General features: G+C 52.7%; 1 protein-coding gene across 4 annotated transcripts in view; it reads right to left on the reverse strand.

Annotated features, from left to right (window-relative positions):
• Positions 1 to 8,435: 8,435 nt before the first annotated feature.
• Positions 8,436 to 20,481, reverse strand: part of LOC112266332 (histone deacetylase 4-like) — a 74,627-nt gene continuing 62,581 nt past the window's right edge. For 3 of the 4 annotated variants that reach the window (XM_042296709.1, XM_042296707.1, XM_042296710.1), the window contains 4 exons: positions 18,815 to 18,948; positions 18,550 to 18,634; positions 9,543 to 9,675; positions 8,436 to 9,456 (listed from right to left, as the gene is read on the reverse strand). In XM_042296709.1, coding sequence (XP_042152643.1) covers positions 9,414 to 9,456; positions 9,543 to 9,675; positions 18,550 to 18,634; positions 18,815 to 18,948 — 395 coding nt within the window. In that variant the 3' untranslated portion in view covers positions 8,436 to 9,413. The remainder of the gene's footprint in view (positions 9,457 to 9,542; positions 9,676 to 18,549; positions 18,635 to 18,814; positions 18,949 to 20,481) is intronic. The other variant, XM_042296708.1, reaches the window with a different exon arrangement.

Here is a 20,481-nt window from a genome sequence, read left to right on the forward strand (position 1 = left end):
ACCGGGACACAATGGGATCAATGGGATCCCCCACATTCCTGGCATAGCCCCTGTGTCTTAACCTCACCCCGTCAGGTAGCTGGCTTGGTTTTCCCATAACGTTTGCGGGAATGCTTGGAGCCATACCGGGACACAATGGGATCAATGGGATCCCCACATTCCTGGCATAGCCCCTGTGTCTTAACCTCACCCCGTCAGGTAGCTGGCTTGGTTTTCCCATAACGTTTGCGGGAATGCTTGGAGCCATACCGGGACACAATGGGATCAATGGGATCCCCCACATTCCTGGCATAGCCCCTGTGTCTTAACCTCACCCCGTCAGGTAGCTGGCTTGGTTTTCCCATAACGTTTGCGGGAATGCTTGGAGCCATACCGGGACACACTGGGATCAATGGGATCCCCCACATTCCTGGCATAGCCCCTGTGTCTTAACCTCACCCCGTCAGGTAGCTGGCTTGGGTTTCCCATAACGTTTGCGGGAATGCTTGGAGCCATACCGGGACACACTGGGATCCCCCACATTCCTGGCATAGCCCCTGTGTCTTAACCTCTTCTACTCTCATCCAACATGTCGACCCTATTGGAGAAGCAAGGGGTCCTATTGGTACATGTAGCAGTTTAGAACGTGTACTTCTCTGAAATCCCAAGACAGACGGGGTACATCAGACATGCTGCCTCTATCATCACTAGGCCTCCTACTGATGGTCAATCATCTCAATCACAAATATGTCAATTCTCATTCTCTTAAAGGATTTCAACTTGTGCAAAACACTTCTCTCACATTAATAAACAGTGAAAAACGGATACATTTCCACTCAAATTCTAGGTTGCAGATGGCTAATTTCATATCTCACTATGACGTGCCACCTAGCCAGTTGGCTAGCTAGGCACTAAGTATACAACACAGTACAGCTGTTTGATCTTAATTGGATCACTCTTTTGTTGATGAGAATTCTCCTGCCCTGCAGGAAATGCAAACATGTCGTGGATTCAAGGTTTAAAAAGGCTTCTAAAGTTTCATGTCCACTTTAAAGTTGCCCTAACAAAAAGGTATCAACCCCTACATAAAATGTCCGTTAATGATAATCCATATAATTCACATTTCCAGTTGCTGCAGGATTATTTTCCTGCTGTAGTAAAAGGTCTCAAATTAAGATCCTATATCTGTAGGTATATTTCTCTATATCTGTAACTTTAGCATCACTTATTTCCCTGATACCCTTATTTTAGTTATTTATTTTACCTTTATTTAACTAGGCAAGTCAGTTAAGAACAAATTCTTATTTTCAATGACGGCCTACTGGGGAACAGTGGGTTAACTGCCTGTTCAGGGGCAGAATGACAGATTTGTACCTTGTCAGCTCAGGGATATGAACTAGTAACCTTCGGGTTACTAGTCCAACGCTTTAACCACTAGGCTACCCTGCCTACCCTTACTTGTTTATACATTCACTTAACATGTGTAATAACACTTATGCACTTAAGGACATCTTTACTCACCTGAAACCACAAGACATACTGGGTACATCAGACATGCTGCCTGTATCATCACTAGGTCTCCTTCAACTGATGGTCAATAATCTAAAACCCCTAAGACTGGTTTCCACTACTTACCATAGACAAAGTCAAAATTGGCAAAAAATTAAAGACCAAAACTATTTTTGGTTGCCATAATTTTTTACGACATGAATTTAAGGTTATGCATAAGGTTAGCAGTGTGGTTAAGGTTAGGATTAACATTTTAATAAGAGAAATTTAAGAAATAGCCAGGGTTTATGACTTTGTGGCTCTGGTAACGACCCCTAAAACCTCTTAGCTGGCCTAACGGTGCCTGACAAGGCAGTACTCAGTCATAACTACAAAACCATCTCATATATTAAAATACTAGTCTGCTTTACAGTACCATGTGAATGAGCCACATACCGAAAGTTATTACCCCCAAATAATAATAATAAAAAGGATGTGTCTATTATGTCTAATATTACGATTACAATCACTTAAATCACACAATCTCAATCTAGCATCAGATCATCTCATCCAAAAACAGTGATGTAAAACTTATGCCCCGGAGGAACTATTACTGCTATAAAAAGGGACAGACTACCGCATTTGGGGCCCAGTAGACTTACCATAGGGCAGAGAGAAGAATATACTGTGTAGAATTGCAGGAAATTAGCTCTTAAACTGCTGAATTTTCTCTTCGTATCTTTTCACTCTTCGTAATAATACTTTTTGGGGGTTGGGGGCCCCTTGAATGCCGGGGGCCCGGGGCTTGTGCCCGGTTGGTAATCTGGCCATGTCCATAGTATAAAGACATATATGTACTATTCATGTTTATGTAAGTTGCCAACAAGATGAATCACCAGATAACACCGATCCGATCCCCAATCCAAAGCTTATGTTGGTCTGGTTGCCAGATCCTGGTTGCCACTACAGCACCTGTTAATCTCTCTGCTAAGGCCAGCCTATTACCATTGCTTACAGCATCACTTAGGAAACAGCCATGAGCCTGAGTGAGTTTAATAAAACGTTTCTTTCAGATTCTTATTGAACACTTCCAGCTGTGTTCCACTGGTGAGGATCTTAAAGAAAGAAGGCACTTTTCCTACTAGCTAACAAATACTTAGAGGGAAAATGCACTTGATACGATTGTGATGTGTTGTTGTCTCACCTAGCTATTTTAAAGATTAACACACTCACTGTAAGTCGCTCTGGATAAGAGCCTCTGCTAAATGACTCAAATGTAAATGTGTTGTGCCAGAGTAGGTGAGAAAAGACACACAATATACACTTGAAGTTAGCACTGCATTTCCACCCTCCAGGCTAACACACACATTACACAAGATAATTATCATGGGCTCTCCTAGTTGTTATGAGCAGGCTGAGTGGGGTAGGGTAGTACATTGAAATGCACGGGAAAGGATGTGTGGGTGTCCCTCTTCTCTCTCTCTGAATGTAATTATGCATCACACTGATTTAGAAGCATCCAGCCTGCTGCTAAGCGACAGTACATGCTAAATTATTATAGAGCATTGGCCTCTATCTTCTAGCATTACCTTTGCACTTGTAGGCCTTTAGGTGTTCAGTATCTACCAGAGCTGTCCTCACATTTCCCTTACATATTAGTCATTAACTAGCCTGGTTAGCCTGCACAGGATTAAGTCTGGTTTAATCAGGATAGTACCTCACCATTTCACAGTTCAGTGTTGAGAACTAAACACGAGTATTGTTAGTGTTTCACATTAGGAGAAAGAGACTAGATTATTTTCTCCTAACATTGTGATAACTGGTTGTAGTTCCTATGGCGATGCTGTTGAAATACACCTGGTAATGTATGGCTTTGATGTATTTGGTGATGAATAACTAGGTTGAAGCCGAACAGATATCTGGGCGGCTAACAAACGGTCGGTCTCATATTGTTCTCTTCCTCAGATGTGTTTCTCCAACACAGACATCTTATTTCACGTCTCCACTGACATCTAGTGAAACTCCAGGGGAAGTTACAGTACAATGTGTCACACTGCTGTTACGACCCCACTGCAGGTACATGGTTCACCCAGCGAGTAGCAGGGGAAGTTACAGTACAATATGTCACACTGCTGTTACGACCCCCCTGCAGGTACATGGTTCACCCAGAGAGTAGCAGGTACATGGTTCACCCAGCGAGTAGCAGGGGAAGTTACAGTACAATGTGTCACACTGCTGTTACGACCCCCCTGCAGGTACATGGTTCACCCAGAGAGTAGCAGGTACATGGTTCACCCAGCGAGTAGCAGGGGAAGTTACAGTACAATGTGTCACACTGCTGTTACGACCCCCCTGCAGGTACATGTTTCACCCAGAGAGTCGCAGGGGAAGTTATAGTACAATGTGTCACACTGCTGTTACGACCACCCTGCAGGTACATGGTTCACCCAGCGAGTAGCAGGGGAAGTTACAGTACAATGTGTCACACTGCTGTTACGACCCCACTGCAGGTACATGGTTCACCCAGCGAGTAGCAGGGGAAGTTACAGTACAATGTGTCACACTGCTGTTACGACCCCACTGCAGGTACATGGTTCACCCAGCGAGTAGCAGGGGAAGTTACAGTACAATGTGTCACACTGCTGTTACGACCACCCTGCAGGTACATGGTTCACCCAGCGAGTAGCAGGGGAAGTTACAGTACAATGTGTCACACTGCTGTTACGACCACCCTGCAGGTACATGGTTCACCCAGAGAGTAGCAGGGGAAGTTACAGTACAATGTGTCACACTGCTGTTACGACCACCCTGCAGGTACATGGTTCACCCAGAGAGTAGCAGGGGAAGTTACAGTACAATGTGTCACACTGCTGTTACGACCCCCCTGCAGGTACATGGTTCACCCAGAGAGTAGCAGGGGAAGTTACAGTACAATGTGTCACACTGCTGTTACGACCACCCTGCAGGTACATGGTTCACCCAGAGAGTAGCAGGGGAAGTTACAGTACAATGTGTCACACTGCTGTTACGACCCCCCTGCAGGTACATGGTTCACCCAGAGAGTAGCAGGGGAAGTTACAGTACAATGTGTCACACTGCTGTTACGACCCCCTGCAGGTACATGGTTCACCCAGCGAGTAGCAGGGGAAGTTACAGTACAATGTGTCACACTGCTGTTACGACCCCCCTGCAGGTACATGGTTCACCCAGAGAGTAGCAGGTACATGGTTCACCCAGCGAGTAGCAGGGGAAGTTACAGTACAATGTGTCACACTGCTGTTACGACCCCCTGCAGGTACATGGTTCACCCAGAGAGTAGCAGGTACATGGTTCACCCAGCGAGTAGCAGGGGAAGTTACAGTACAATGTGTCACACTGCTGTTACGACCACCCTGCAGGTACATGGTTCACCCAGAGAGTAGCAGGTACATGGTTCACCCACTGCAGGTAGGTAGCAGGGGAAGTTACAGTACAATGTGTCACACTGCTGTTACGACCACCCTGCAGGTACATGGTTCACCCAGAGAGTCGCAGGGGAAGTTACAGTACAATGTGTCACACTGCTGTTACGACCACCCTGCAGGTACATGGTTCACCCAGAGAGTCGCAGGGGAAGTTACAGTACAATGTGTCACACTGCTGTTACGACCCCCTGCAGGTACATGGTTCACCCAGCGAGTAGCAGGGGAAGTTACAGTACAATGTGTCACACTGCTGTTACGACCACCGTGCAGGTACATGGTTCACCCAGAGAGTCGCAGGGGAAGTTACAGTACAATGTGTCACACTGCTGTTACGACCACCCTGCAGGTACATGGTTCACCCAGAGAGTCGCAGGGGAAGTTACAGTACAATGTGTCACACTGCTGTTACGACCACCCTGCAGGTACATGGTTCACCCAGAGAGTAGCAGGGGAAGTTACAGTACAATGTGTCACACTGCTGTTACGACCCCCCTGCAGGTACATGGTTCACCCAGCGAGTAGCAGGGGAAGTTACAGTACAATGTGTCACACTGCTGTTACGACCACCGTGCAGGTACATGGTTCACCCAGAGAGTAGCAAACAAAGAGACTCTCTCCCCAAACTCTCTCAGGGTCTCTAATCATTTCAGTGGTCGTACGGATCAAACGTCTCAGAGTAGGGGTGCTGATCTAGGGTCTTCTGTTCAGTAATCTTAATTCATTATCAAGAAGGCCAAACTGATCTTAGATCAGGACTCTCTTCTCCGAGACGCTTTATGAATACTGGCCCAGATCTACACCATTGCCTAGGACGGTTGTGGTTTCTGGACAGGGCCTTTGATACTCAAGAACATATTGACTTGACATAGGTCTGGTAACTATACATTTTTGGATTCATAAATATAGCATCACAATTAACACACAAGACAACTTCATTTTTCAGAAATATATTTTAGAGTTTATGTCTGAGACAAAATGTCAAAAGCATATAGGTCCCAACAAGATATCATTTGTAACAATGGAATGGAAAGACAACAAAAATAACTAACATTTACATTTGTAAACCGAGAATAGCTCTTTTTAACCACAGTGGTTTTAAATACAACTGGCTTAAGTGGATAAGAGTCTGCAGAAAATTCCCTTCCCAATCAACCACATTTGGAGTGTTTTAAAGGTCTGATGTTTTAGCCATTGTCTACTTTGTGTGTCTGTCCCCAACACCTAGAAACACTCTTAGGGAGAGACAAGCAGTCTAGATAGATGTAATGCCACGTTCATGTGGTATCGGAAGTTCCTATTTCCAACTGAGAAGTTTCACTTGAGCAACCCTCCAAGTCGGAATTTCAGGTGGGAAACTCTGAAAATGTTGTTGCCCAGGTTGGCGAGTTATGTTTCACCACTGACCTTTGACCTTTTCAACCAAAAAATAACAAATCAGTTTGACAACTACGACCTCACCATATTGTCAATGTTCAGCAATCTAGCTAACTTTATTATTAGCAACCTTGATAAGATAGCTAAAATCCTATTGGTTGAAGAATTTTTCCGACTTCAAAAGCACTTAAACACAATCATGTCGGACCTAATTGTTCCACTTCCCCATTTCCCATGAGCATGTGAAGCCAGCATAAATACACTCGGAGATTAGGCTAGCTAATCCATATTCCTCTTACTCTAAACACAGTCAAGTCTATTGTCCATTATCTTGTTTAAGTGCTGGGTAATTTCCCCACAAAAACTGAGCATTTAATTATTTAAAAAGAATCTAATGTGGAATTCATTTTGACAAGTCCTTTGTATCCTTAGTACACCAAAGAAGAAGAGACATTCACGCTGGGTTTTCTGGGATAGGATTTAGTCCTCCAGTTTTCTTCTACTGTGCAAATACAGTGTTACACAGACGTACAGCCAGACAGGCATGCGGACAGACAAACCATGCAGAGAATTAGAGGTCATGAAAGAAAAATAAAAAAATGTTAAAGAAATGTTTTTTAAAGGAACATACCAAACCCTGGGGCTCTGAAACAATTCATAGGAATGGTGAATCTGAGAGCAAACACAAAGCAAAGCAAAAAAAATAGAATGTTTACTAAATCATGAAAAGGAAACATGATACTACCAAAATTAGTGTAAGAACATTATTGAAAACTAAAGAGTTATTTACTAGGGATGAGAATAGTTTGAACTACAATGAGACCATGCCAACCCACTAATATCATGACTCCGGTTTCTTGACAACCCGACTAATGTAGCTACGACAGGAAGAAGTGATGTCACAACATTTTCTGAAGTCGAGGTATGCTAATGTACAGTAACCATGGCAACACAGCAGTAACCATGGCAGGACAGCAGTAACCATGCTATCAAATCAACAACAGTGTGTTATGGTGTCAAAAGTAACCTCGGTATGTCATTTTGGTTGGTCCCAATGAAGTCAAACGCGAAAGCGAAGTGTCTTTAAAATGCCCCATGCTAGTCTAGTCTAGTCTAGCTACAGTGCAGCCAGGAACAATACAGTACAAAAACAAATCAGTGTGTTCCCCTTTTTGTGTTCAGAGTGATGTGTGGAACAGAGACCACATACAGTGCTGCTGAGTGCAGGGCTGCTCTAACCAGGGCCAGTTTAAAACAGTGCAGTCAACCTCAACCCCCCCACATAAGGTTTTTAGAGTTATTTACTGGAGTGAGACCATCTTTGCCATAGCTATTCTCTTTCACAACGTCATAGCTCATAGCTCTCATGTAGGCTACGGATATAATATATTTGTAGAATCTCTGTAAACTGGATCATTTTGTAAGTAAATAGACAATTGCTGGAATCATGGTATAAAGTAGAAAGGCTGATCTCCATCCCAATGCATGATGAGGACACTAAGAGCAAGTGGCACATCAACTGTACAGAGTAACAATGCAAAATGACAAATATGCAAATATAAAAAGTATGTTAAAAACTAGAGATTTTCATACATGCCAAGAATAGAATTGTCACCCACTTGAGATCGTTGATTAAGAAAAAGTTGATGATGGTATAGTCAATTGACTAGCTTGATGTGGAAATGATAGTTTCAAAGATGGCAAATTAACACTCGGCTTTACAATATGTTCAATTCAATATACATGACAAGATGTTTATAGTAACTATTAACTAAGGTAGTTGCCAAACAATACATTGGAATTCAATAATTATTTAACAAAAAGGTTGAGACATACATGTTTGATCCGTTAGCTCTCGAACAGTGTGCTTGGTATGAAAAGCCAGTAATAATACTGTGTATGCCTGCTGTTACTCGTGGTACGAAAGAGCTGGATGCAAACTCATGCTTTGGCTTTTTTTTGCTCGACTAGTTCTTTTTGGATAACTTTCTAACCTTGCAACCGACAGGTCTTTCTGGTGAGACATGCTTTTTCTCCGTTAGCGATTGGTTGTGATAAAGGAAGCTACATAAGGCTAAATGCTAACCTTCAACAGTGCTTTACAAATCAACTGGAAGTTGAACGGTTCAAATGTTTGCTTGCAACTACCTTTTGAAGCATTTTTACAGAAAAATATATCAATCCAAAGGTACAATGACCTCTAAAAGAGGCTGTGAGAGACAAACGCTGTCTACATCACAATCCTGGTAAACATGCTGAAAGATCCTTTTTTCCACCATCCCATCCTCTGTCAAACAGGAAAATGTATTTCTCTCTCTCCCCTGGTCAGGATCATCATTTAAGGCAATCTTCATTTCTGACACAATCCTGAAATCCATCAGAGCTTCACAAAGGCACTCTCTCATTGGTGGACCATCACAGAACTACCAGCTGCATCAATAAGGCAAAGATCCAATAGCTTCATCATCCAATAACGGCAAAGGCCGCTTGCTCAACGGCCAACCACAGTCAAGTCTACTGTCCTCAGCCAATGACAGCCCGATAATGCTCCTAGGGGCTTTGTTGTCCGCCATCTCTCATCAGTAACCACCATCTCCATCAGTAGCATGTCCTCCATTTAGGGGGATAAAAGCAGGAGAGAAAATAAATGTCCACGCTGTGTGTGACAGCCGGACTTGTCCTGTCCTCTGTCTCCATATTTGGCCACGGGGGAGCTCTGTAAAGCACCAGATCTTTCCCTTCAGGAGTAAGACTTCCATTATCCGCCTCCACTCAGAGAACCCACGCCCTGCTTCGGTGCTGGGGTGTCTTCTGGGGCTGCCTCAGTCTGACTGGCAGGAACAAACGTCTCTTTAGAGTCACGGTGAGCTGACCACGCTGAGCTGCCTGGCTGCAGCGCTTTGTCACTTCCATCCTTCATATCGTATCCCCATTGACTCCCTACTCTGAAGCCCATCCCTCTCTCTCATTGGCAGAGGAGCTGCCAATCAAGGTGATAGGCACGGCGCGGAGGGACAAAATGAAAGGGACAGTCGAGACTCTCCAGAAGGTAGTCTTCCGAGCTGCAGAGGCCGACAGTCACGGTGCAACGCCCTTGTGCTTCCCCCGCTATAATGGTGCTTCCTCCTCCATGGGTTCCTCCTCCGACCTGCTAAGGGGAACAAGAGGAGAGAAAGGTGCGTTAGCAAAACGGGTGCATTTCAATAGAACTAGATGATAGTAGCTATGGTTACCTACCTCTGTTTGTTGGCCACAGAGAGAGAGGCCATGGCGCTGACGGTCTCAGCCTCCTCCGAGTCTCCTCTTTGAGCCTCCAGCACAGACAGGCCCAGCCTGGGGGAGCCACGTTGCATGGAGCGCCAGTACTTACCTGGAGAGAGGGAGAGAGAGAGAGAGAGAGAGAGAGAGAGGAGAGAGAGAGAGAGGAGAGAGAGGGAGAGAGGGAGGGAGGGAGGGAGGGAGGGAGGGAGGGAGGGAGAGAGGGAGGGAGGGAGGGAGGGAGAGGGAGGGAGGGAGGGAGAGAGGGAGGGAGGGAGGGAGAGGGAGAGAGGGAGGGAGGGAGGGAGAAGGGAGGGAGGGAGGGAGAAGGAGGGAGGGAGGGAGAAGGAGGGAGGGAGGGAGGGAGAAGGAGGGAGGGAGGGAGGGAGAAGGAGGGAGGGAGGGAGAGGGAGGGAGGGAGGGAGAGGGAGGGAGGGAGGGAGGGGAGGGAGGGATAGAGGGGGAGGGAGGGAGAGAGGGGAGGGAGGGAGAGAGGGGGGAGGGAGAGAGGGTGGGGGAGGGAGAGAGGGAGGGGGAGGGAGAGAGGGAGGGAGAGGGAGGGGGAGGGAGAGGGAGGGAGGGGGAGGGGAGGGAGGGAGGGGGAGGGGGAGGGAGGGAGGGGGGAGGGGAGGGAGGGAGGGGGGAGGGGAGGGAGGGAGAGCGGGGGGAGCGAGGGAGAGGGAGGAGCGAGGGAGAGCGGGAGGGAGAGGAGAGAGCGGGAGGGAGCGAGGGAGGGAGGGGAGGGAGAGAGGGAGCGAGGGAGAGGAGAGGGAGCGAGAGAGGAGATGGAGCGAGGGAGAGGGAGCGAGAGAGGGAGATGGAGCGAGGGGGAGCGAGAGAGGGATGGAGCGAGGGGGAGCGAGAGAGGGGGAGCGGGAGCGAGAGAGGGGGAGCGGGAGCGAGAGAGGGGGAGCGAGAGAGGGGGAGCGAGAGAGGGGGGGAGCGAGAGAGGGGGGAGCGAGAGGGGAGCGGGAGAGGGGGAGGGAAGAGGGGGAGCGGGAGCGAGAGAGGGGGAGCGGGAGCGAGAGAGGGGGAGCGGGAGCGAGAGAGGGGGAGCCGGGAGCGAGAGAGGGGTGAGAGGGAGCGAGAGAGGGGTGAGAGGGAGAGAGAGAGGAGGGAAAGAGGAGAGGGGGAGAGGGAGCGAGAGGGGGAGAGGGAGCGAGAGAGGGAGATGAGGCGAGGGGGGAGAGGGAGCGAGAGAGGGGGAGCGGGAGCGAGAGGAGAGAGGGGAGCGAGAGAGGGGGAGAGGGAGCGAGAGAGGTGAGAGGAGGGGGAGAGGGAGCGGAGGGGGAGAGGGAGCGAGAGGGGGTGAGGGAGCGAGAGAGAGGGGGAGAGCGAGAGAGAGGGAGAGAGGGAGCGAGAGAGGGAGCGAGAGAGAGGGAGCGAGAGAGAGGGAGGGGAGCGAGAGAGGGGAGGGAGCGAGAGAGAGGGAGCGAGAGAGAGGGAGCGAGAGAGAGGGAGGGAGAGAGAGGGAGGGAGAGAGAGGGAGGGAGAGAGAGAGGGAGGGAGAGAGAGGGAGGGAGAGAGAGGGAGGGAGGGAGGGGGAGGGAGGGGAGAGAGGGGAGGGAGGGAGGGAGAGAGGGCGAGAGAGGGAGGGCGAGAGGGAGGGCGAGAGGGAGGGGGAGGGCGAGAGAGGGAGGGCGAGAGCGAGAGGGGGAGCGAGAGGGAGGGCGAGAGCGAGAGGGGAGCGAGAGGGAGGGCGAGAGGGAGGGAGGGCGAGAGGGAGGGCGAGAGAGGGAGGGCGAGAGGGAGGGCGAGAGGGAGGGCGAGAGGGAGGGCGAGAGGGAGGGCGGGAGGGAGGGCGAGAGGAGAGGGCGAGAGGGAGGGCGAGAGAGAGGGAGGGCGAGAGAGAGGGAGGGCGAGAGAGAGGGAGGGCGAGAGAGAGGGAGGGCGAGAGAGAGGGAGGGCGAGAGAGAGGGAGGGAGGGCGAGAGAGAGGGAGGGAGGGCGAGAGAGAGGGGAGGGAGGGCGAGAGAGAGGGGAGGGAGGGCGAGAGAGAGGGAGGGCGAGAGAGAGGGAGGGCGAGAGAGAGGGAGGGCGAGAGAGAGGGAGGGCGAGAGAGAGGGAGGGCGAGAGAGAGGGGAGGGAGGGCGAGAGAGAGGGGAGGGAGGGCGAGAGAGAGGGGAGGGAGGGCGAGAGAGAGGGGAGGGAGGGCGAGAGAGAGGGAGGGCGAGAGAGAGGGAGGGGGAGAGAGAGGGAGGGCGAGAGAGAGGGAGGGCGAGAGAGAGGGAGGGCGAGAGAGAGAGGGAGGGCGAGAGAGAGGGAGGGCGAGAGAGAGGGGAGGGCGAGAGAGAGGGGGAGGGCGAGAGAGAGGGGAGGGCGAGAGAGGGAGGGAGGAGGAGAGGGAGGGAGGGCGAGAGAGAGGGAGGGAGGGCGAGAGAGAGGGGAGGGAGGGCGAGAGAGAGAGGGAGGGAGGGCGAGAGAGAGGGGAGGGAGGGCGAGAGAGAGGGGGGGAGGGCGAGAGAGAGGGGAGGGAGGGCGAGAGAGAGGGGGAGGGAGGGCGAGAGAGAGGGGGAGGGAGGGCGAGAGAGAGGGAGGGAGGGCGAGAGAGAGGGAGGGAGGGCGAGAGAGAGGAGAGAGGAGCGAGAGAAAGGGAGGGAGGGCGAGAGAGAGGGGAGAGGGAGCGAGAGAAAGGGGAGGAGCGGGGAGAGGGAGCGAGAGAAAGGGAGCGAGGGAGAGGGAGCGAGAGAAAGGGAGCGAGAGAAGAGGGAGCGAGAGAAAGGGAGCGAGAGAAAGGGAGAGGAGAGAAAGGAGCGAGAGAAAGGGGAGAGGAGGGGGAGGGGAGCGAGAGAAGGGGAGGGGAGAGGAGCGAGAGAAAGGGGAGAGGGAGGGGAGAGAAAGGGAGAGGGAGCGGGGAGAGGGAGCGAGAGAGAGGGAGAGGGAGCGAGAGAGAGGGGAGAGGGGGAGAGGGAGCGAGAGAGAGGGGAGAGAGGGAGCGAGAGAGAGGGGAGAGAGGGGGAGAGGGAGCGAGAGAGAGGGGAGAGAGAGGGGGAGAGGGGGAGAAAGAGGGGAGCGGGGAGAGGGAGCGAGCGAGGAGGGGGAGCGAGCGAGGGGGAGAGGGAGCGAGCGAGGAGGGGGAGCGAGGGAGGGGAGCGAGCGAGTCGCGAGCGAGCGAGGGGAGCGAGCGAGGGGGAGCGAGGGGGAGCGAGCGAGCGAGGGGGAGAGGGAGCGAGCGAGGGGGAGCGAGGAGAAAGGGGAGGGAGCGAGGGGAGAGGGAGGAGGGAAGCGAGGAGCCTGAGCGGGGAGAGGGGCGAGGGAGGAGCGAGCGAGGGGGAGGCGAGCGGAGGGAGGTTTAGGGAGGAGGAAAGAGGGAGGGGAGCCAGAGAGGGGGAGGGAGCGAGGAGGGAGGGGAGCGAGAGGGAGCGAGCGAGCGAGAGGGAGCGAGCGGGGAGAGGGAGCGAGCGAGCGAGGGGGGCGAGCGGGGGAGGGAGCGAGCGAGAGGAGCGAGGGGGAGCGAGGGGGAGCGAGCGAGCGAGGGGGAGCGAGCGAGCGAGGGGGAGCGAGCGAGCGAGCGAGGGGGAGGGAGCGAGGGGGAGCGAGCGAGCGAGGGGGAGCGAGCGAGCGAGCGAGGGGGAGGGAGCGAGAGGGAGCGAGCGAGCGAGAGGGAGCGAGCGAGCGAGAGAGCGAGAGGGAGCGAGCGAGCGAGAGGGAGGGAGCGAGCGGGAGGAGCGAGCGAGCGAGAGAGCGGGAGGAGCGAGCGAGAGAGAGCGAGAGGGAGAGGAGGGAGCGGAGGGGAGCGAGCGAGGAGGGAGCGAGCGAGGAGGGAGGGAGGGAGCGAGCGAGCGAGATGAGAGGGAGCGAGCGAGCGAGAGGGAGCGAGCGAGCGAGAGAGCGAGAGGGAGCGAGCGAGCGAGAGGGAGGGAGCGAGCGGGAGGGAGCGAGCGAGAGGGAGCGAGCGGGAGCGAGCGAGAGGGAGGGAGCGAGCGAGAGGGAGCGAGCGGGAGCGAGCGAGAGGGAGGGAGGGAGCGCGAGCGAGAGGGAGCGAGCGGGAGCGAGCGAGAGGGAGCGAGCGGGAGCGAGCGAGAGGGAGGGAGGGAGCGGGAGCGAGCGAGAGGGAGGGAGGGAGCGGGAGCGAGAGGGAGGGAGCGGGAGAGGGAGCGAGCGAGAGGGAGGGGGCGGGAGCGGAGCGAGGGAGGGAGAGGGAGGGAGCGAGCGGAGGGAGGAGAGGGAGGAGGGAGGGAGGGAGGGAGCGGAGGGAGCGAGAGGGAGGGAGCGAGCGGGGAGCGAGGGTCCGAGCGAGCGAGAGGGAGCGAGGGAGGGAGCGAGAGGAGGAGGAGCGAGGGTCCGAGGAGGGAGGGAGCGAGCGAGAGAGAGGGAGGGAGCGAGAGGAGGGAGCGAGGAGGGAGGGAGCGAGAGGAGCGGGAGGGAGAGGCGAGGGAGCGGGAGCGAGAGGGAGGAGCGAGAGGGAGCCGGGAGCGAGAGGGAGCGGAGCGGAGGGAGGGAGCGAGGAGGGGGGAGCGAGAGGGAGCGAGAGGGAGCGAGCGAGGGAGCGAGAGGGGAGCGAGCGAGAGGGGAGGGAGCGAGGGAGGAGGGGAGGGAGGGGAGCGAGAGAGCGAGAGGGAGCGGAGGGAGCGAGCGAAGGGAGGAGCGAGGGAGCGAGAGGAGCGGGAGCGAGGGAGCGAGAGGGAGGGAGCGAGGGAGCGAGGGAGGAGCGAGGGGAGCGAGAGGGAGGAGGGGAGGGAGCGAGAGGGAGGAGCGAGGGAGCGAGAGGGAGGGAGAGGGAGCGAGAGGGAGCGAGGAGCGGAGGGAGCGAGGGAGCGAGAGGGAGCGAGGAGGAGAGGGAGCGAGCGGGAGGAGGGAGGGAAAGAAGGGGAGCGAGCGAGAGGGAGGGAGCGAGGGCGAGAGCGAGAGGGAGCGAGCGAGAGGGAGGGCGAGCGAGAGGGAGGGAGGGAGAGGGAGGGAGCGAGGGAGCGAGGAGGGAGCGAGAGGGAGCGAGAGATGGAGCGAGAGGAGCGAGAGGAGGGAGCGAGAGGTGGAGCGAGAGGGAGGGAGCGAGAGCGAGAGGGAGCGAGGGGAGCGAGAGGGAGGGAGGGAGCGAGAGGGAGGGAGCGAGGAGCGAGAGGGAGCGAGAGGGAGCGAGAGGGAGAGCGAGAGGGAGGGAGCGAGAGCGGGAGCGAGAGGGAGGGAGCGAGGGAGCGAGAGGGAGGGAGCGAGCGGAGGGAGGGAGGGAGAGCGAGAGAGGGAGGGAGCGAGAGCGAGAGGAGGGAGGGAGAAGGAGGAGGAGAGGGAGCGAGGGAGCGAGAGCGAGCGAGAGGGAGGGAGCGAGGGAGCGAGAGCGAGCGAGAGGGAGCGAGAGAGGAGCGAGCGAGAGGGAGCGAGCGAGCGAGAGGGAGCGAGCGAGCGAGAGGGAGCGAGCGGGAGCGAGCGAGAGGGAGCGAGCGGGAGCGAGCGAGAGGGAGCGAGAGGGAGCGAGCGAGAGGGAGCGAGAGGGAGCGAGCGGGAGCGAGCGAGAGGGAGCGAGCGGGAGGGAGCGAGAGGGAGCGAGCGAGAGGGAGCGAGCGAGAGGGAGCGAGCGGGAGCGAGCGAGGGGAGCGAGCGAGAGGGAGAGCGAGAGCGAGCGAGGGAGCGGAGAGAGGGAGCGAGAGGGGAGCGAGGAGGAGCGAGGAGATGGTTTGAGAGAGAGGGGAGCGCGGGAGGAGCGGAGGGAGGGAGGAGAGAGAGGGAGCGAGAGGGAGAGAGGGAGGGAGAGAGAGCGAGAGAGAGGAGCGAGAGAGAGAGGGAGAGAGAGGAGCGGAGAGAGAGGGAGCGAGAGAGGGGAGAGGGAGCGAGGAGAGGGAGAGAGAGAGGGAGAGAGAGGGGAGCGAGAGAGAGAGGGAGAGAGAGGGAGCGAGAGAGAGAGGGAGAGAGAGGGAGCGAGAGAGAGAGAGGAGGAGCGAGGGAGAGAGAGGGGAGAGAGAGGGAGGGAGAGAGAGAGGGGAGAGGGAGCGAGAGAGAGGGAGCGAGGGGCGAGAGAGGAGGGAGAGAGAGGGAGCGAGAGAGAGAGGGGAGAGAGAGGGAGCGAGAGAGAGAGGGAGGGAGAGAGAGAGGGGAGAGGAGAGAGAGGGGGAGAGAGGAGAGAGAGAGAGAGAGGGGGAGAGGGAGCGAGAGAGAGAGGGAGAGAGAGGGAGCGAGAGAGAGGGGCGAGGGGGAGGGGAGCGAGGGGGAGAGAGGGAGCGAGGGGGAGAGGAGCGAGGGGGAGAGAGGAGCGAGGGGAGAGAGGGAGAGAGGGGGAGAGGGAGCGAGGGGGGGAGAGGGAGGGAGAGAGGGGGAGAGGGAGCGAGGGAGAGGGAGCGAGAGGAGAGAGCGAGGGGGAGCGAGGGAGAGAGGGGGAGGGGGAGCGAGGGGGGAGAGGGAGCGAGGGGGGAGAGGGAGCGAGGGGGAGAGGGAGCGAGAGAGAGGGGAGAGGGAGCGAGAGAGAGGGGGGAGAGGGAGAGGAGAGGGGGAGAGGGAGCGAGAGAGAGGGAGCGAGGGGGAGAGGGAGCGAGAGAGGGAGGGGGAGAGGGAGCGGAGAGAGGGGGAGAGGGAGCGAGAGAGAGGGGGGAGAGGGAGCGAGAGAGAGGGAGCGAGGGGGAGGGAGCGAGAGAGAGGGGCGAGGGGAGAGGGAGCGAGGGGGAGAGGGAGCGAGGAGGGAGAGAGGGGGAGAGGGAGGGAGAGGGAGCGAGGGGGAGAGGGAGCGAGGGGGAGAGGAGCGAGGGGGGAGGGAGCGAGGGGGGAGAGGGAGCGAGGAGGGGAGAGGGAGCGAGAGAGAGGGGAGAGGGAGCGAGAGAGAGGGGAGAGGGAGGAATGGAGGAGAGAGGGGAGAGGGAGCGAGAGGTGAGAGGGAGGAATGGAGGAGAGAGGGAACAATGTTAAAGGATCAGTAAGTTAACTTCAGAAGCTAGCAGATTCATTACTTACCAACAACCGCTGCAAATCCCAATAAAACTACATCACGCTTTGAAGTTCACATTCCTTGATTTGTCTAGCACTATCCTGTTTTGTGGGTCAGAGTGTAGTATTTAGATACTATTTGTAGTATTTAGTTTCAGAGCACAAACATTTCTCACACTGGCTATAGCCCAGGAAGGGGCAGGCCTGCCCGGGCAAGTCCGGGGGTTGCCTAGCAACACGTGCTTTGGAAGAAAGAATTTCTGCATAGTGCAAAAAATTCCCATGATTCAAAGCTAGGTTTGGCCTTAACAGCTAGCGCGATAGCTACAATTTGATTTCAGCAAAAAAAAAAGGAGCAGTATCTTACAAAATACAGTGCCTTGCGAAAGTATTCGGCCCCCTTGACCTTTTGCCACATTTCAGGCTTCAAACAAAGATATAAAACTGTATTTTTTTGTGAAGAATCAACAACAAGTGGGACACAATCATGAAGTGGAACGACATTTATTGGATATTTCAAACTTTTTTAACAAATCAATAACTGGGCGTGTAAAATTATTCAGCCCCTTTACTTTCAGTGCAGCAAACTCTCTCCAGAAGTTCAGTGAGGATCTCTGAATGATCCAATGTTGACCTAAATGACTCATGATGATAAATACAATCCACCTGTGTGTAATCAAGTCTCCGTATAAATGCACCTGCACTGTGATAGTCTCAGAGGTCCGTTAAAAGCGCAGAGAGCATCATGAAGAACAAGGAACACACCAGGCAGGTCCGAGATACTGTTGTGAAGAAGTTTAAAGCCAGATTTGGATACAAAAAGATTTCCCAAGCAGCACTGTGCAAGCGATAATATTGAAATGGAAGGAGTATCAGACCACTGCAAATCTACCAAGACCTGGCCCTCCCTCTAAACTTTCAGCTCATACAAGGAGAAGACTGATCAGAGATGCAGCCAAGAGGCCCATGATCACTCTGGATGAACTGCAGAGATCTACAGCTGAGGTGGGAGACTCTGTCCATAGGACAACAATCAGTCGTATATTGCACAAATCTGGCCTTTATGGAAGAGTGGCAAGAAGAAAGCCATTTCTTAAAGATATCCATAAAAAGTGTCGTTTAAAGTTTGCCACAAGCCACCTGGGAGACACACCAAACATGTGGAAGAAGGTGCTCTGGTCAGATGAAACAAAAATTGAACTTTTTGGCAACAATGCAAAACGTTATTTTTGGCGTAAAAGCAACACAGCTCATCACCCTGAACACAGCATCCCCACTGTCAAACATGGTGGTGGCAGCATCATGGTTTGGGCCTGCTTTTCTTCAGCAGGGACAGGGAAGATGGTTAAAATTGATGGGAAGATGGATGGAGCCAAATACAGGACCATTCTGGAAGAAAACCTGATGGAGTCTGCAAAAGACCTGAGACTGGGACGGAGATTTGTCTTCCAACAAGACAATGATCCAAAACATAAAGCAAAATCTACAATGGAATGGTTCAAAAATAAACATATCCAGGTGTTAGAATGGCCAAGTCAAAGTCCAGACCTGAATCCAATCGAGAATCTGTGGAAAGAACTGAAAACTGCTGTTCACAAATGCTCTCCATCCAACCTCACTGAGCTCGAGCTGTTTTGCAAGGAGGAATGGGAAAAATTTCAGTCTCTCGATGTGCAAAACTGATAGAGACATACCCCAAGCGACTTACAGCTGTAATCGCAGCAAAAGGTGGCGCTACAAAGTATTAACTTAAGGGGGCTGAATAATTTTGCACGCCCAATTTTTCAGTTTTTGATTTGTTAAAAAAGTTTGAAATATCCAATAAATGTCGTTCCACCTCATGATTGTGTCCCACTTGTTGTTGATTCTTCACAAAAAAATACAGTTTTATATCTTTATGTTTGAAGCCTGAAATGTGGCAAAAGGTCGCAAAGTTCAAGGGGGCCGAATACTTTCGCAAGGCACTGTAATTAAATTACGGCATTCACTAATCAAACTATTTACAGTACATCTAATAGAAATATGGGTAAATTTGTGGACAAAAAAATCTAACTTACTCAACCTTTAAGACTGGAGTAAGTGGAGGGAGAACTTCCTGCCTCTTCAATCTCAGATAGGAAACTGTGCTTGGTACTCACTGTGTGTTTCTATAACCTTCTCTATGGAGCACACAGCATTCTGGTTGGGTCTCTGCTCCAGAAGCGTCTGAGGGAGAGGATCCAGCTGTGGACAACACAAAGCACCGTTTGAGAGTGTGTATCTGATAACTGGACACACACCAGTCCATCTTCACCATTCATCCATTCCCTCTCCTTTTCAGTTCTTCACCAGACCACTATAAATGATCTAGTCTTATCATTACCCTTCCTGACCCCCCTCTTCCTTTCTCCATTCTTCCCTCACCTGGTTGCCCAGCAGAGCGGAGACGCAGGCCTCGGAAGCGTCACAGATGGCCATGAGGTCGTGACCTCCCTCCAATGCCAGCACCACGCGACCCTCAGCCAGGGTCATCAGCTGACGTGTCAGGTACCCAAAACCTGCAGGAGAGGGTGTGTGTGTGAAGGGAGGGGCAGAGAGAGGGATCATCAATACAGTGCATTCAGAAAGTATTCAGACCCCTTGACTTTTTCCACATTTTGTTACGTTACAGCCTTGTTCTAAAATTGATTAAATAAATGTTTTTCCTCATCAATCTACACACAATACCCCACAATGACAAAGCAAAAACAGGTTTTTGGAAATTTTGCAAATGTATTAAAAAAAACGGAATATATCACATTTACATAAGTATTCAGACCCTTTACTCAGTACTTTGTTGAAGCAACGTTGGTGATTACAGCATCGAGTCATCTTGGGTATGACACTACAAGCCTGGCACACCTGTATTTGAGGAGTTTCTCCCATTTTTCTCTGCAGATTCTCTCAAGCTCTAAGGTTGGATGGGGAACGTCGCTGGGGGGGAAGAGTCACTGCACAGCTATTTTCAGGTCTCTCCAGAGATGTTCGATCTGGTTCAATTCCAGGCTCTGGCTGGGCTACTCAAGGACATTCAGTCCCAAAGCTACTCCTATGTTGTCTTGGCTGTGTGCTTAAGGTCGTTGTCCTGTTGGAAGCTGTACCTTTGGCCCAGTCTGAGGTCCTGATCGCTCTGGAGCAGGTTTTCATCAAGGATCTCTGTACTTTCCTCCGTTCATCTTTCCCTAGATCCTGACTAGCCTCGTAGTCCCTGCCGCTGAAAATCATCCCCACAGCATGATGCTGCCACCACCATGCTTCACCGTAGGGATGGTGCCAGGTTTCCTTCAGACGTAACGCTTGGAATTCAGGCTAAACAGTTCAATCTTGGTTTAAATCAGACCAGAGAATCACATCGCCTGGTCAGAGTCTTTAGGTGCCGTTTGGCAAACTCCAAGCAGGCTGTCATGTGCCTTTTACTGTGGAGTGACTTCCGTCTGGCCACTCTACCATAAAGGCCTGATTGGTGGAGTGCTGCAGAGATGGTTGTCCTTCTGGAAGGTTCTCCCATCTCCACAGACGAGCTCTGTCAGTGTGACCATCGGGTTCTTGGTTGCCTCCCTGACCAAGGCCCTTCTCCCCCGATTGCTCAGTTTGGCCGGGCAGCCAGCTCTAGGAAGATTCTTGGGGGCTTGTTTTTTGCTCTGACATGCACTGTCAACTGTGGGACCTTATATAGACAGGTGTGTGCCTTTACAAATCAAGTCCAATCAATGGTGATCAATGGAAACAGGATGAACCTGAGCAAAATGTTTTGTCTAATAGCAAAGGCTCTGAATACTTATAAGTAAATAAGGTATTTGTTAGTTTTTTGGGGATACATTTGCAAAATGTTTGTCATTATGTGGTATTGTGTGTAGATTGATAAAACATTTTTTATTTAATCCATTTTAGAATAAGGCTGTAACGCAACAAAATGTGGAACAAGTCAAGGGGTCTGAATACTTCCAGAATGCACTGTACACCACAGCAGCAAAGAATACAGTGCATGACACTAGTATGTGGACACCCCATTAAATGAGTGGTGTCCACATCTTCTGTCTGTCATGTTGTGT

The sequence above is a fragment of the Oncorhynchus tshawytscha genome, linkage group LG14 (assembly GCF_018296145.1).
Source record: "Oncorhynchus tshawytscha isolate Ot180627B linkage group LG14, Otsh_v2.0, whole genome shotgun sequence".
NCBI lineage: Eukaryota > Metazoa > Chordata > Actinopteri > Salmoniformes > Salmonidae > Oncorhynchus > Oncorhynchus tshawytscha.